This window comes from Eumetopias jubatus, unplaced genomic scaffold (assembly GCF_037043125.1).
Source record: "Eumetopias jubatus isolate StellerSeaLion01/CBP00866 unplaced genomic scaffold, mEumJub1_p1.0 scaffold_12, whole genome shotgun sequence".
NCBI lineage: Eukaryota > Metazoa > Chordata > Mammalia > Carnivora > Otariidae > Eumetopias > Eumetopias jubatus.
The window spans coordinates 44,154,949-44,169,599 of record NW_028274818.1 but is presented as its reverse complement, the minus strand read 5'-3'; the positions used below and the strand labels follow the sequence as shown (position 1 = coordinate 44,169,599).

The 14,651-nt window shown below is 38.1% G+C and overlaps 1 protein-coding gene across 6 annotated transcripts in view; it reads right to left on the bottom strand.

Moving 5' to 3' along the window:
* The window catches only part of SMG7 (SMG7 nonsense mediated mRNA decay factor), an 83,904-nt gene that overhangs the window by 52,853 nt on the left and 16,400 nt on the right, over positions 1 to 14,651 (bottom strand). For 4 of the 6 annotated variants that reach the window (XM_028121485.2, XM_028121488.2, XM_088016790.1 and 1 more), the window contains exon 2: positions 461 to 599. The exons of 1 other annotated variant lie outside the window; for it this stretch is intronic. In XM_028121485.2, the coding sequence (XP_027977286.1) occupies positions 461 to 576 (116 nt within the window). In that variant the 5' untranslated portion in view covers positions 577 to 599. Of the gene's footprint in view, positions 1 to 460; positions 600 to 14,651 lie in introns of those variants that run through there. One more of the 6 variants, XM_088016792.1, reaches the window with a different exon arrangement.

Here is a 14,651-nt window from a genome sequence, read left to right as displayed (position 1 = left end):
GGGAGGCTGGACTGTATCCATGCAGACAGAGAGAACTAAGTAAAAGCTGATGCTCCCTGCACGAAAATGAATTGTTATATATGTAACCCAAAACACAGGAATTTTCATATTAAAGGACAATCTATAAGATGGATCACATGTCCCTATGCTTATTATGAATATTCAGAGACCTGATATTATATAAACATAAAAATGTCTTATATTTGTCAGTAAATATTTTAAAAATTTCCTTCAACTACAAGATATAAATGCTCATGACAAAATAAACATATGCCAAAGTTCTCATGAAGCCACATAAGTAAAAAAACATCTTAGCATTCCCATCTCCCATCCTGGCCAATAGCAAACGCTTCACAAAGTCTCTAACTCTTCCATTAGTGCTCATAGAATATGCATACTTTAACATACATCTCTAAAAGGAATACAAACATGTAGAAATCCCTTGTAATTTTTATCCTACCTAATATTACTTGATTTCAGATGCTCCTCTGATTTCAAGTTTCCGGTCCTCATCTGGGACTTAAATGAAACGTTTTCTCCCACAATGACTATCTGCAAGAACATCCAATTTCTCATAAGGTAGAATGGTTTAAGACATTCTAGACAGAGGAGAGGAGGAAAATATGAGTTAACCCACAGTAACAGAGAACTCCTTTGAAAAAAATTAAATTATTTTCTCTTTATTTGAAATGATTTAATGTCAAAGACAAATGAAAAATACTTTTTTTCTTTCTGTACTGTTTCTTAGAATACACATTTTAAAACGCTGTTTTGTATATTTCTAACATTCTAGTTTTAGATCAAAATATTATCTAATTACCCTCTCTCTCTGAAAGCTGACTGATCTCTATAAGGCAAACAAATACCAGTTACCCAGCAGGGTTCTTGCAGTTCCAAGGTGAGAGTGCCCTGTAGAACACAGGAGCAGATGGTTGGTCCAAACTAGACTGTTAATCAACAGAAAAACATGTAAAGCAGTTAAACCACAATTAAAGGTGGTATGAATGATGTTTAAATTCTAAGATCAGCTAAAAATGTCAGGTTTTAGATCTTTATTCACTCACTGAATGATTTAGTAATGTCTATGTGTGAGATACTGTGTGAAGGACTGGGTATACAATGATGACCAAAACAAATATGGCCCCTGCCATAGATTTAAAATTTAATGTGGACAGAGACCCACAAGGAAGGAGGAGGCAATAAAGGGTAGTGGTTAAAAGCATGGGTGTGTGTGTCACACTGTCTGCATTTAATGGCATGCTGGGAGTAAGTCAAGCCACAGAAAAAAAGCAAAATTTCTTAGGGACATCAATTTAACTCAGAGATTTGAACAAAGTTAAGTTAATATTATTGGCTGCTGCTAATTGCTTACAATTACAATTACAATGTGGCACAGTATGTGCTAAATGTTCTATATGCGTGATCTCAAAGAATGGGAGTATAATGTAATAGTTAAGCGTCTTGTATTCAGACTGTGCATTCAAACCAAGTTCTGCCAACAACTAGCTGTGTAACCTTACAAAAATCACTTCTCTAAGCCCCAGTTTTGTTAGAAGTAAGAAGGAAATAAATAAATGTACCTACCTCATTGAGATGTTTTGAGGATTAAATGAGGTAATAGAAATAAAGCACTTAGGACTGTTCCTCAGTAAGCCCTCAAAAAATATTAGCTATTTTGTCATTGTTATCATTATAGTTATTAGTCCTCCCAACAATCCTAAGATGTAAGTGCTATTATTATTCTCATTCTATAAATTAAGAAATTGAGGCTAAGAACTCACACTAATCAATTCTAGAATAAAAGACAAAGTTATAATATTTAACAATAAAACACCAGTCTTAAGAGAAATTTCAAACATGCAGGAGGTCCATGTGGACTTTGTTCCCTTACTTTGAAAGCATGTATTCAATCTCCAGTGACCTTAGTTGTACTTTAGTGGAAGACTGAGAAAATACCACATGATAAAACCCAAGCTCCTTAGCATTGCATGTGAAGTCCCACAGCTCCCCACTTTATACTTATGACCTAATAAAACTAAATTACTTTTAGTTCTTAGCTATTTTGTTCCTATCTTTATTCATGCTCTTTCACTCAACCTGGAAGGCCCTCCTTCTTCCCTCCTTGTCTGGTTAACCCCTTCTCTCATTTAAAACTCAGGAACCTCTATATGAGGGCTTTGGCTTGGCCAAGCACTCCCAGTGCATCTTAATGCCGTCGTCTATCTCAGCACTCAGCACTATGATGAAGTTATTTCCTCCACTAGAGACTGTCCTGTGCAAATTTGTATATCCGGTGTCTAACTAGTTATGCCTGCCAGACTAAAGTGTATCAAGTAAATTTCTGTTAATCTGGACTACACAGTCTCTCAAAAGGCCAAGACACTAAAAATTCAAAGTTTCTCAAAACTGAGAATAGCCTCCAAAGTCTTCCAGGAAAATAATTTTAAAGGTTTTTTTAATCTGATAACCAGGAATAACATACTTCCTTCTAAGTTCAGAAAATCTACCATTTCATAAACAGTTTAGAGAACTCCATGATCATTTACTTGGCTATCTGAAATTCAGATTGTTTTCTGCACACTGGGATCTATATAGTACTTACAATACACTACAGGTTTCTACAGAAATACAAAATCTGAGGGGCGCCTGGGTGGCTCAGTTGGTTAAGCATCTGACTTTTGATTTCTGCTCAGGTCATGATCTCAGTGTCCTGGGATCAAGCCCAGAGTCAGGCTCTGTGCTCAGCAGGGAGTTTGCTTGTCCCTCTGCCCCTCCCCTTGTTCGTGCATATGTGTGCTCTCTCTCAAATAAATAAATAAAATCTTAAAAAAGAAAAAGAAATATAAAATTTGAAATCTCAACAGAATATGGATAAATACAATAACCCAAGTGAGTTAAACAAGAAATTTAGATTAAGGCTAACTGAATTTCAATTAAAAATAAATAAATTTAGATTAAACCAACAATTGGAAGGCTATTTCCCCTTCACCTCAATTTTTACATTAGATGAGGTATGCCAAAACAATGGTTTTCGACTCTACTGAACCCAGTGCCTTTGGAGAAAAAAAATGCATTCTATGTAACAACTCTGTACCTTCTGGAAATAAAATACAAGATAATATTATACTATTTATTTAACACAGTAAAAATGAAAACTAAATGCCTTTTAGGTTAAAAAAAGGGAAAAATAAAGGAAAGCAATTTTTAAAAAAGATTTATTTATTTGAGAGAAAGAGCATGAGTGGGAGGGGGAGTGGGAGGGGGAGATGAAGAGGGAGACAGAACCTCAAGCCGACTCAGCACTGAGCGTAGAGCCCGACGCAGGACTTCATCTCACAACACTGAGATCACAATCTGAGCTGAAACTGAGAGGACACTCAATGGACTATGACACCCAGGTGCCCAAAAGAAAAACAATTTTTAATAAAATTAGCATCTGAATATATAAATGATCAGGTAAGACTACCTTTGAAGACATAATAAAGTAAATGCCTGCACGTACTTATAATGGTAAGATAAGGTTAACAGAATTCCAAAGGCCGAAAAATGAAAGCCAAAATGAGAAGACACTAGAATTAAAATAAATATTGATGTAATAACAGACCAGATTAATTGGAAATGGCAATAAGAGAAAAAAAATGACATAAGGGCAACAAGACAAAACAAAGTACAGAGGAGATTTGAAGAAAACAAGTATGTGACTATATGCTTTGATAGGTGACATGGAACAAAAATTAGATTTTAAAAAAAGAGTAAACGGGCACCTGGGTGGCTCAGTCGTTGACAGTCTGCCTTTGGCTTGGGTCATGATCCCGGGGTCCTGGGATCCAGTCCCACATCAATCCTGCTTCTCCCTCTGCCTGCCACTTCCCCCTGCTTGTGCTCTCTCCCTCTGTCTGACAAATAAATAAAATTAAAAAAAAAAAAGAATCTATAAATTATTATAGTACATATAGTACTCTCTACTTCTAGGTGGTCTCTGAAATTAAAAAATAAAAGATATACAAAAGTCAAATCTGGTTTTTCTACCAAAAAAACGTTATTTAGCCCACAACTTCCAGAGGTCAGTTTTACCTAGTCATGTTCCTTCTTTATTATTTTCCTATCTGACTGAAGAAAGGGGTGGTATATTAAAATCAATTTAACTTGGATAGAGATCACGGAGGGCATATGGAAGACTTTTATATTAATGGCCCCCAATGAATCACACACCACCTGGCATCTGCACCCTTATTAATTCCCTTCAGATATTGACCCCTAGGCTGGCCATGTGACTTATTCTGGCCAACTGGACTTCACCAAATGTGACAGAAACAGGCTTGATAAGCACTTGTGCATTTGAGCCTGCCCTTTTGCTAACACCATCACCATGTTATGAAGCCAAGGGCAACAGACCACCAGTTTTCCCACCTATCACAGTCATCTCAGTTGAGGGTCCAGACATTTGAGTGAGGTTGTCTTGGACCATTCTGGTCAGGTTGACCCACTGGCTGAGTTATCCAACTTGACCTAGATGGTCTGAAACATGAGAAAACTTTGGAGATTTTGAGCAAAGAGATGACATGATCTAATCTAGATTTTAACAGGTTCAACCTAGCTGCTATATTGAGAATTAACTGGCTTGGTCCAGTAGGCAGCACAAAGATGGCTGTCATCAGACTCTAACCAACAACATTTGTTGCGTGAAGGAAAAAAAAAAGAGAGAGAGAGAGAGAGAGGGAAAATAAAAAATGATTCCTGGCCAGCTAGAACAGCGGATTTGCCATTTACTAATGAAAGGAAGATGATACAAGTAGGTATATGGAGAAGAGTCCATTTTGGGACAACAGTGCTTGGCACATAGTATTATATAAGCTCTTGCTATTGTTTTTGATAACGATGGTAATTTTGAGATGATTATTATATATCCAAGGGAATGAACGGATAGGTAGTTAGAATCTGGGGTTTCAAGGAAAGGTTTGGACTACAGATATTCATTTGGGAGTCATCAGCATACAGGCATACCTTGTTTTTATTGTGCTTTGCTTTACTGTGCTTCACAGATAATTGCGTTTTTTACAACAGAAGGTCTGTGGCAACCCTGTGTCCAGCCAGTCTATTTGCACCATTTCTCCAACAGCATTTGCTCACTTCATGTCTCTGTGTCACATTTTGGTTAATTCTCACAGTATTTCAAACTTTTTCATAATATTATTATTATACTTGTTATGATGTTCTGTGATCAGTGATCTTGGATGTTATTGCAATTGTTCTGGTGGCACCACAAAGCATTCCCATATAAGACAGCAAACTTAATCAACAAATGTTGTGTGTGTTCTGACTGCTCCACCAACTGGCCACTCCCCCATCTCTCTCCCTCTCCTTGGGTCACCCTATTCCCTGAGACGCAGTATTGAAATTAGGCCAGTTAATAACTCTTCAACAGCCTCTAAGTGTTCAAGTGAAAAGAGTAGTATGTCTCTTACTTTAAATCAAAAGCTAGAAATGATTAAGCTTAGTGAGGAAGGCAGAATGAAAGCCTAGATAGGCCAAAAAGCAAGGCCTCTTGCACAAAACAGCCAACCTGTACACTCAAAGAAAAAAGTTCTTTGAAGGAAATGAAAAGTGCTGCTCCAGTGAACACACAAATGATAAAGCAAAAGAGTCTTACTGCTGATGTGGAGAAAGTCTGAGCGGTCTAAATATATCAGGCCAGCCACAAACTTCCCCAACCCAAAACCTAATCCAGAGCAAGGTCTTAAATCTCTTCAATTCTATGCAGGATGAGAGAGGTGAGGAAGCTGAGGAAGAAAATCTGAAAGCTAGCAGAGGTTGGTTCATGAGGTTTAAGAAAAGAAGCCAACTCCATAAAATAGAAGTACAAGGTGAAGCAGCAGATGCTGATATAGAAGCTGCACTAACTTATCCAGATGATCTAGCTAAGATAATTCGTGAAGGTGGCTAAACAACAGACTTTCCATGTAGACAAAACAGCCTTATATTGGAAGAAAATGCCATCTAGGACTTTCATAGCTAGAGGAGAAGTTAATGCCTGGCTTCAAATCTTCAAAGTACAGGCTGACTCTCTTACTAAGGGACAATCCAACTTGTAACTAAGTTGAAGCCAATGCTCATTTCCCATTCCAAAAACCCTAGGGCCCTTAAGAACTATGCTAAATCTACTCTGCCTGTGTGCTCTATGAATGGAACACCAAAGCCTGGATACAGCACATCTGTTTACAACATGGTTTACTGATATTTTAAACCCACTGTTGAGACCTACGGCTCAGAAAGAAAGATTCCTCTCAAAATATTACTGCTTGTTGATAATACACCTGGTCACCCAAGAACTCCGATGGAAATGGACAAGATTAATGTTGTTTTCATGCCTGTTGACACAACATCTTTTCTGTAGCCCATGGATCAAAGAGTAATTTCAATTTTCAAGACTTTGTATTTAAAAATTACATTTCAGGGGCACCTGGGTGGCTCAGTCAGTTAAGTGTCTGCCTTTAGTCAGGTCACGATCCCAGAGTCCTGGGATCAAGCCCCACATCGGGCTCCCTGCTCCTCGGGGAGCCTGCTTCTCCCTCTCCCTCTGCCGCTCCCCCTGCTTGTGCTCTCTCACACTAAGAAATAAATAAAATCTTAAAAGAAATAAAAAATGTGTTTCATAATAAGGCTATAGCTGCCATTGATGGTGATTCCTCTGATGGGAATTACTATCTGGGCAAAGTCAACTGAAAACCTTCTGGAAAGGACTCCCAAACCTAGATGCCATTAAGGCAGTTGAGATTCATCTGAAGAGGTCAAAATATCAACGTTAACAGCAATTTGGAAGAAGCTGATTCCAACCCTCATGGATGACTTTGAGGAGCTCAAGACTTCAGTGGAGGAAGTGACTGCAGATGTGGTGGAAATAGAATAAGAATTAGAAGTAGAGCCTGAAGATGTGAGTGAATCGCTATAACGCACTGATAAAGCTTGAATGGATGTGGAGTTGGTTCTTACAGATAGATGAGCAAAGAAAGTAGTTTCACGAGATGGGCCCTACTCCTGGTGAAGACTGCTGAAATGACAACAAATGATATAGAATATTACATACACTTAGCTGATAAAGCAACGGCAGAGTTTGAGAGGATGGACTCCCAATTTTGGAAGAAGTTCTACTGTAGATAAAATGCCATCAAACAGCATCACATGCCACAGAGAAATCATTTGGAAAGGAAGAGTCAGTTGATGTGGTAAACTTCATTGCCTCATTTTTTAAAAATTGCCAACCCCAACCTTCAGCAACCACAACCCTGATCAGTCAGCAGCCATCAACATCAAGGGAGGATACTCTACTAGCAAAACAATTACGACTCACTGAAAGCTCAGATGATGGTTAGTATTTTTCAGCAACAAAGTGTTTTTTAATTAAGGTGTACACATTGGTTTTTTAGACATAATGCTATTGCACACTTAATAAACTATAGCATAGTGTATGTATAACTTTTATATGCACTGGGAAACCAAAAAATTCATTTGACTTGCTTTATTGCAATATTCACTTTATTGTGGTGGTCTGGAACTGAACCCACAGTATCTCTTGAGGTATGCCTGAGAGGCCAAAGCTGAGAAGGGAACAGAAAAGTAAATAGACTGAGAACTAACAGCCAGAGAGTTAGGAGGAAAATGTGTATGTTTGTTTAAGATTTTAAGTAATCTTTATACCCAGTGTGAGACTCAAACTTACAATACTGAGATCAAGACTCGCATGCTCTACAGACTGAGTCAGCCAGGTGCCCCAGAAGGAAAATTTGTTGAATGTGGTGTCCTAGAAGCCAAATGAAGAAAGAGCTTCAAGAAGGGGACAGAATCAGTAAGTGCTGCTGATGCATCAGGTAAAATGAGGCCCGAGAACTGACTATTCGACTTAGTAATGTGGAAGCCACTGAGGATCTTGTTAAGAACAATTTTGGTGGAGAAGTGGAGGCATAAGCCTATGGTTTGACTTCAACAGAAAATAGGAAAGGAACTGAAACTAAAACCGAATTTAGGCATCTTTATCAAGGAAAGAGAGGCAGTAGCTGGAGGGAGCTATGAGGGTCAAAAGAGTTTTTAAGATGGGATACATAAAATGTTTTTAATGGGATGGAATGGGATAAACATGGGAAAAACTCAAGGAAGAAAAGCAAAAGGATGAAAACAGTCTCATGAATGCCATAAGGGGCTTGTTTAAATACTGCACCTTTAAAAGGAAAAAAAGTCCTTGAGTGAAAGAATAAAATTTAAAGTGAATATAGGGAGAAGGAAAAATAAGCTATTAATTATTGGGGACCCACAAAATAACAAGTGACTCACATAAACCATTCTCAATTTAATTTTCATAGCAATCTGTGATAACTACTATATAACTACTATTTTTCCTCCCCCCCCCTTTTTTTTCTCTTAAGAGTGTGAGCATGGCGTGGAGGGGCAGGGAATGGGAGGGGATGGGCAGAGGGAGAGAGAATCTTAAGCAGGCTCCACGCCCAGCACAGAGCCCAAGGCAGGGATGGATCTCATGACCCTGGATCATGACCTGAGCCCAAATCAAGAGTCAGATGCTTAAGTGACTGAGCCACCCAGGCGCCCCTATTTTTCCAATTTATAAATAAGGCTCAGAGATTGTAGGAAACTTGCCCAAGATCACAAAGATAGTATGTGCTAGGACTGGGATTCAAATCCAGGTATATCAGAATTCCAGATCCTAACCTTCTATTCATTATTCCAAGATTCATGACAGACTTCAATTTTCAGTCTATGGCCATACCACCCTGAACGCGCCCAATCTCGTCAGAAAACAAATAAAAGCTAACTTTAAAAAGATCAATATAATTCTCCCCAAACGGATCTATAGTTAGAACACAATTCCAATCAAAACCCTGGCAGGCTGTTTTTGGTAGAAACTGACAGGTTGGCTTTAAAATTTATCTGGAAATGGAAGAACCTAGAATAAACAAAACAATGTTGAAAAAGAGTAAATTTGGGAGGACTTACACTACCAGATTTCAAAATTTACTTTAGTGCGGTGATAATCAGAACAGTATAGTATTGGTATGGAATAGATACACAGATCAATGGAACAGAACAGAGCACAGCAACGGACTCATTACTCATGTGTATGAGCACATGCACATGGACGTGTCTGTGTGCAGTCAAGTGATGTTCAACCAAAGTGTCCAGGCAATGCAATAGGGAAAAAATGTTTTCAATGGTGGTGCTGGAATAACTGGAGATAAAAATTTAAAAACGAACAAATTAACCTTAAATGATATAACACAGCACACACAAAAATTAATTCAAAATGGATCACAGACCTAAATCTATAAAATTTCTAGGAGAAAATCTTCACTGCCCCAGGGCAAATAAAGAATTCCATAAAGGCAAGTTTCAATAAAAGAAAAAGTAAACTGATGATAAATTCGATTCATTTAAATTTAAAACTCCTGCTCCTCAAAATAATTAAGTGAAAAAGCAAGCCACACTGGGATATATGTGTGTGTATACAAACACAAAGGAATTACACAGAAAAAATATAAAGAGAACTCAATAATAAAGCAATACAATTTTAAAAATGGGCTAGGGGCGCCTGGGTGGCTCAGTTGGTTAAGTGTCTGCCTTCGGCTCAGGTCATGATCCCAGAGTGCTGGGACTAAGCCCCATGTCGGGCTCTCTGCTTGGCGGGGAGCCTGCTTCTCCTTCTCCCTGTGCCTGCCTCTCTGCCTACTTATGCTCTCTCTCTGTCAAATAAATAAATAAAATCTTTAAAAAAATAAAAAATGAAAATGGGCTAATGATTTAAACACTATAAAAGAAGATACACAAATGGCCCATAAGCACATGAAAAGAACCTTGCCATTTACAACAACATGGATGGATCTAGAGAGTATAATGCGAAATGAAGTAAGTCAGAGAAAGACAAATACCATGTGATTTCACTCTTATGTGGAATTTAAGAAACAAAATAAATGAACAAAGAAAAAAAGAGAGAAATAAAAAACCAGACTATTATCTATAGAGAACAAACTGATGGTCAACAGTGGGGAGGTAGATGGGAGGATGGGGGGGGAAGAATGGAACTTGACTTTATTATCATCTGTTATCTGTCCCCTCAGGATCTCACCTGATACCCATACACCTCTATCATTACTTCCCAGCTTGTGGATTTAAGTGTCACCATTATTGAAGACAACTACCAAATCAATCATTTCCAACCCAGCTCACACTATGTCCCCATTCCAACTGCCTATTTGGCATCTCTGCACGAACATTTATTAAATATTCCCTTCAACCCCCATACCTTTATTACCTATTTCCATGAAAAGTGCTACCTTTTCCCCACGGCCAACTTCAATATTACCCTCCCTCTCTCCCTTCATATGTAATCAGTAAGCAAAATCCCATTAATTAAATTCATGTATTATCTCTCAAAGATGCTTCTCAGTATCCTGATTCAGACTTTCATGGCCTTTCACATGGATTTTGGCAGTTTTCTCAAATGGTTTCCATGACTTTACTTGCATGAAGTTCCCAAATACAGGATACCAAGTAATCCTAAACATATCAATTTCCAGACTTCTCTCTGCTTCCACTTATATAGGGTTGCAAAGTCATTAAGAATCAAACACCTAATCATCAGGGAAATGCAAATCAAAACCACAATGAAATATCACCTCACACCTGTCAGAATGGCTAAAATCAAAAACACAAGAAACAAGAAGTGTTGATGAAGATGTGGAGAAGAGGAACTCTCAGGCAACTGTTGGTGGGGATGCAAACTGGTGCAGCTACTGTGGAAAACAGTATGGAGGGTCCTCAAAAATAGAATTACCACATGATCCAATAATTCCACCACTAGGTATTTACCCAAAGAATATTAAAACACTAATCAAAAAGATATATGCACCTCTATGTTTACTGCAGCATGATTTAAAATAGCCAAATTACAGAAACAGTCCAAGTGTCCACTGATAGATGAATGGAGAAAGAAGTGGTGTATGTGTGTGTGTGTGTGTGTATATATATATATAATACACACAATGGAATATTACTCAGCCATAAAAAAGAATGGAAACTTGCCATTTACAAAAACATTAATTTCCCTTTATCCATAAAATTCAAACTAAGCAGCCTGTTTGTCAGTATCCCCCAATTTAGCTTCCAACCTTACCTCCTTAAACCTCCCCTTCATGAACTACGCTCAGATGCTTCTGACTCTTCTTGTGTCTTTTTTTTTTTAATATAAAAAATTATATTTTCTCTGCCTGGAATATCCTTCTCCAGTTCACCACAAAATTCTCCCTATTTTAGGGAGATGATATGCCCTTCATAAAACCCTCTAAGACATTTTTGTGACGTCAACCCTTCACTTCATATCTATTATGGCACATATTACATCCTAACATGTTATTTCTTCAATTAATCTCTGGAAGTGTAATTCATACTATAACCCCAAAACTGCCTGGAAGAGTACTTTATTTTCTAGTCTTCCCTGAATAAATATGTTGAATGAATGTAGTTAACTAAGATATTATTTATATATTTTAAAAGTATAAAATAAAAACCTCAAGACTACAAATATGTACACAAAAAAATTTTTAACAGTAAAAATCCTTTGATGGAAACTCCTTATGGTCTATACTACTACTGGCCAATAGAAGAAATCTAATATGAGTCACATATTTACCATATGTAACCTATTTCTTTTGACTTACAAAAGAAAAGAGAAAATAATGTATTTTTAATCTAACATATCTAAAACATTAGCATTTCAACATGTAGTCAATATAAATATTATTGAAGATTTCAAATTCTTTTTCATGCTAAGTTGTCCAAATGTGTATGTTTCACAATTACAGCACCTGTCAATTAAGTAGCTAATTTTTCATCAGAAATATTTGATCTGAATTTAGATTTCATAAAATTTACTGTTGAAGGCCATACCTTCATAACAAATTTACAAATTGTCTGACAACTCAATCAAGCATAAATTCTTACAACTTAATTAAAAAAAACACCTTAATTATAGAGGTGCCTGGGTGGCTCAACTGGTTAAGTGTATGACTCTTGATTTTGGCTCAGGTCATGATCTCAGGGTCGTGAGACTGAGCCACTGTGTTAGGCTCCTGCTGGGAGTAGAGTCTGCTTAAGAGTCTCTCTCTCCCCCCACCCCAACCTCTGACCCTCCCCACCCCACCTCCCTCTCTAAAAAAAAAAATCCTTAAATATAATACAGTTCCTCAGTCACACCAGTCACATGTCAAGTGCTCAATAACCACAGGTGGCTAGTAGTTACTATACAGGGCCATGCAGGTATAAACCACTCATGAGAGGATCAATTATTTTAGCAATATGAAAGAGAAATATCACAAAAGACTTTTAACTCCTAAAACTATTAAGATTTTAGCAGGGGAAAAACCCTCCAGAGCAACCACTTTGCTTAATAATAGAAGTAGCTGTAAAACATTTTATACCAATAATGTCTTAATATTTCAGGCCTGCTATATTTTAGACACTATTCTAGCAGCTGGGATATAGCAGTGAAGAAAGTACACAAGGTTCCTGCTATGAAGGAATTTACATTTTGCATTAGGGGTTGTGGGAGGAGACAAAAAGCAAATCCATACATAATCTAGTGGGGTTACAGTGTGAAACTGACTGGGTATCAGTCTGGGGAAGACTCCCTGAGAAAAGTTAGATCCATGCATAGGAGTGTGAGGCCCCTTCCCCCCATTGTTCCATTTGCCCTCCCTTATGCAGCACAAGCTGAAAAATGCAACAAGAATCAGACAAGGCCCAGTCCAGGGCAGACCATCTAGCCTTTTTAGTATCCTAATATCTGACATAGTACTTAGTACCCCTAGGCTCTTTATGTTGCATTGAATAGAATTAAATATTACACACACATAAAAAAAGAATATAACCCCTTCAAACTTTGCTGTTTGACCCTCTGGTCTCTCTGAGCTTCAATTTCCTATATGAAAAGTTAGAGTTAATTATGCTTATTTTGCAGTGTGAGTTATTGGTAAAACATATAATACATGTGAATGGATGCTGTGAATTCTAAAGCTTTATATGAAAAAGAAAAACTTACCAGGGGTATTAAAAAAAGAGCTTATTTTATTCTGGGCAACCCCTTCAGGTCCCCTCCCTTCTTGGGAGCTTTGTACTCTCACTTTGAAATTGCTCAATAAACCTTGCTTTGCTGCCCCGCCCCCCCAGCAAAATTCATTTTTCTTGATTGACCCTCATACAAAAAACATGCCACACCACTGGGACAGACCTGGACTGACTAATTCAGTAGCCACTAGCCACAGGCGCATTTGACATGTGGTTAGTAGGACTGACATTTTAAATTTAATTTCATTTAGATGAAATTAAATTTAAACAGCTACATATGCCTAATGGCTACCATTCTGGACAGCACAGGTATGTATCAATACCACTGTTACTGATAACCTACTAGAATGAAAGAGGAAAGCCTCAAAACCTGCCTACCTTCCACGTCACCATTCAAAAGAAAGGTACAGCTGACAGCAATTTTTGATAAGCAGGTGAGAGAATGAAATGGAAATGAAAATGAAAAGCTTTCACAAAACAGAGTTGGCTTCCTATCAGGTAAGGTATGACAGAAATAGCACTGATTTATGTTAGAGTACTGGCACATGCACATAGCTTTCCATTCCTCCTCTGGCTGCCCTCAGAACTGAAACAGACATATCTCTTATTCATCTGTGCATCTCTGATACACAATTTATCAAATGAATAGAATCCCATTACCAATGACTCTCCACTGTACTTACATGCTCTCTCTGGCTGGCATTCTTCTTTGAAGCCCAGCATCTTAATTTCCCCTCCTATTTTTAAGAAATCCCCCAACTTGTAAGGCAGAAGCAATTTCCACTACAGATTTACCAGCCTCCCTTGCAGCTAGAGTGCATATAGATGAATCAGACTTATCAATGAGTACACCAACACCACATGTAAATGACAGCTAGTGAGAGAAGAGGTACTGCAGCAAATCCACCCTGGACAGCAAGAGCAACTAAATACGATTTCCAATATCAGTGGTCCTTGCATGTAAAGTGTGGGTCAGGGATATAAATTACGGAGAGATCAGGTCCTACAAAGGAGTGTCTTCACAGGCTGAATTTTAAGGTTGTATACTCCAGGCTATATAGCTGTCGTGCCAGTCAGAATAAAAGCCTCCCCAAAATCTCATATCCTAATCCCCACAACCTGTGAATATGTTACCTAACACTGTAAAAGGGATTTACATTAACTCAGATGTGATTAAGGATTTTTTTTTTAAGATTTTATTTATTTATTTGACAGAGACACAGAGCGAGAGAGGGACACAAGCAGGGGGAGAGGAGAGGGAGAAGCAGGCTTCCCGCCGAGCAGGGAGCCCGATGTGGGGCTCGATCCCAGAACCGTGGGATCATGACCTGAGCTGAAAGCAGCCGCTTAACGACCAAGCCATCCAGGCGCCCATGGATGTGATTAAGGATTCTGAGAAGAGATTATTCTGGATTACCTGGGTGTGCCAGTATAACCACAAGGATTCTTACAAGTAGAAGAAGGAAGAGGCAGGAGGGTCAGAAGAGATGTGATGAAGGAAGCGAAGGGCACAATGACAGGATTAC